This window comes from Cryptotermes secundus, unplaced genomic scaffold (assembly GCF_002891405.2).
Source record: "Cryptotermes secundus unplaced genomic scaffold, Csec_1.0 scaffold277, whole genome shotgun sequence".
In the NCBI taxonomy this organism is placed as follows: domain Eukaryota; kingdom Metazoa; phylum Arthropoda; class Insecta; order Blattodea; family Kalotermitidae; genus Cryptotermes; species Cryptotermes secundus.
Window position 1 is genome coordinate 11,662 of NW_019720164.1, and position 2,190 is coordinate 13,851.

General features: G+C 41.7%; 1 protein-coding gene across 1 annotated transcript in view; it reads right to left on the reverse strand.

Annotated features, from left to right (window-relative positions):
- The window catches only part of LOC111867187 (SUN domain-containing protein 2), a 9,496-nt gene extending 9,006 nt beyond the window's left edge, over positions 1-490 (reverse strand). The window contains exon 1 of the mRNA XM_023856803.2: positions 403-490. Coding sequence (XP_023712571.1) covers positions 403-475 — 73 coding nt within the window. The 5' untranslated portion in view covers positions 476-490. The remainder of the gene's footprint in view (positions 1-402) is intronic.
- Between the last annotated feature and the right edge of the window lie 1,700 nt (positions 491-2,190).

The window sequence follows — 2,190 nt, forward strand, 5'->3', positions numbered from 1 at the left end:
TTGCAAACACGGCGATGAACCATTTTGTTCCATACATGGGACTGGAAAGATATCCTAACCAGCTGAGTGACTATAAGTTTTGTTCCAAAGTGACAGTACTCTTCAGACTTTCCTTAGTCACCCTGTCTTTCTACGCCATAACCTACCCGGCTAACATAATATCAAATTCAAAATTTTCCCCTCACATCCGAAAAATCAGGGTCTCAATAATTCTGTCACCAGTGAATATCCAAGCACAAAATAACAAAACCATTTTTTAAAATCTGAATGACGCAGTATCTGTCAGATGTGAATTTACGAACGCCACAAACGAATTTCATTAAAATTTAATGGCGATTTTGTAACGCCGTTAATTAATAACATATTGCCACTGTACTTGGAAATGATGGTTGAAATACTTACCAACGATCAGCAGCGTAATCTGACTGAGGATGAAAGCAATAACGCAAATATTTCCTCTTCGTTTATACGTCATATTAAAAATGTATGAAGAGAAAATCACTTGTTGAACTGTTCTAACTATTACAGTTGCACAGTATACACGGTCGATCTTGAATTGATGAATAGTAGTGAACTCCTTGAACACTGAACTAGAATTGCACAACTTCCACTCAATGTATCTTCTTATATAACCAAGAGTCGGACATATAGAAAACATGTCACTGTCCGTATTGTTGTAGGCTTTGCCTAACAACCGCTGTTTACACGCTATGCCTAGCAACAACTGTTTACTCGCCGTTACTAAGCAATGATAATTGCGTTGTCATATTTGCTGTTTACACGCTTTGCCTAGCAACAGCTGTTTACTCGCCGTTGCTAAGCAATGATAATTGCGTTGTCATATTTGCTTGAATGTAAGAAGTTCCCCGCGGAGATTGTTGCTCAGCTGTTGAAGCGAGCAGGAAAATTTACGTGACGTCCGGAGAGTGTATTTCGTGCTACAGACGGTGGTGGTACAGCATGCGGAGCCGCGGTTGGGGTTGTGTCGGCTGCGGGGTTGAAGGTCTTGGTGGTCTTGGTCGTGGTCCCGCGGCCAGTCTCGTTTACCATGTAGGCAGGTGACGAGCCTCCCGCGCACGAGGATTTGCATTGTCTTCTCCTTCGTGACAGGACCAATGATACTTGCGTGTCTCTGGGTGTCTGCGGTTGCCTTTGTATATGTGAGTGCGCGCTTCTCTGTGTGCATTTTTCTGCTCATCTCTGGGCGTGTTTGCGTTCTCTCTCCGTATTTTTTTCTGTGTATATGTGCATGTTTTGGTGTGCATGTGTGTATGCATGTAATTCATAATTGTCTTTGAGTTAGTTTACGAGGCCGTCAGTGCCTACGGCATAATACGTGTATATAGCGACGGATGTTAGGATAGCAGTGAATGATAAATTGAGATCAATTTCGAAGGACATGATGGTCGTATAAGGGAGATGTCCAGGTATTTTTCTGCGGGACTGAGGAAAATCACAATAAATTCACAGAAAAGACGGTGTTCTGGCTGGCATTCGAAACAGCCACTTCCTGAATACAAGTCTAGGACGTTACTGTAACACAATTCTGTTCGGTGTCATGAAATATGTCTTTCAATATATTGTTAGGGTTATTACACGACATTGAATGTAGTATGCATGGCACAGCTGACAAGTACGTATAAAATTCTTGTCGATCAGTAAAGAAATGACAGCTTTGTACACTTAATTGGATCTTAAAGACCGAGGATATGTCTGTGATGTATGCAAGTATGTGAGAGATATATATGTAGGTGCCAGCAGCAAATACCTAGATATACATTAGTATTCATGAGGGGCGAGGGGAGGCTCTTTTATTCATACGCTGTACAAGGCGCGGCACTCCTTTTCTCTTAGTGCAAACGTTTCGCCTTCGACCGAAAATCTTAATTTTCTCGCGGCAAACATGTGCTAACAGACTTCATTATACTAACGGAAATTTTAATTTGAACTTATACGCACGGTTGTATGGTCCCTGGCCGCAGACAAATCTCCACTGCGTCTTATTGCCATCCACGTGTACATTAAAGGCCATGAAATTCATTATTGCCCACAGGTACCGAATTCTACATTGATGGCATACATCAGGACCAGATACATTGTGCTTACTCCAGAGGTGCAGAGGCTCTTATTCCGTTCTTTCTTTCTTTCTTTCTTTCTTTCTTTTTTTTTGAAATGGTGGGGACCAAGTTT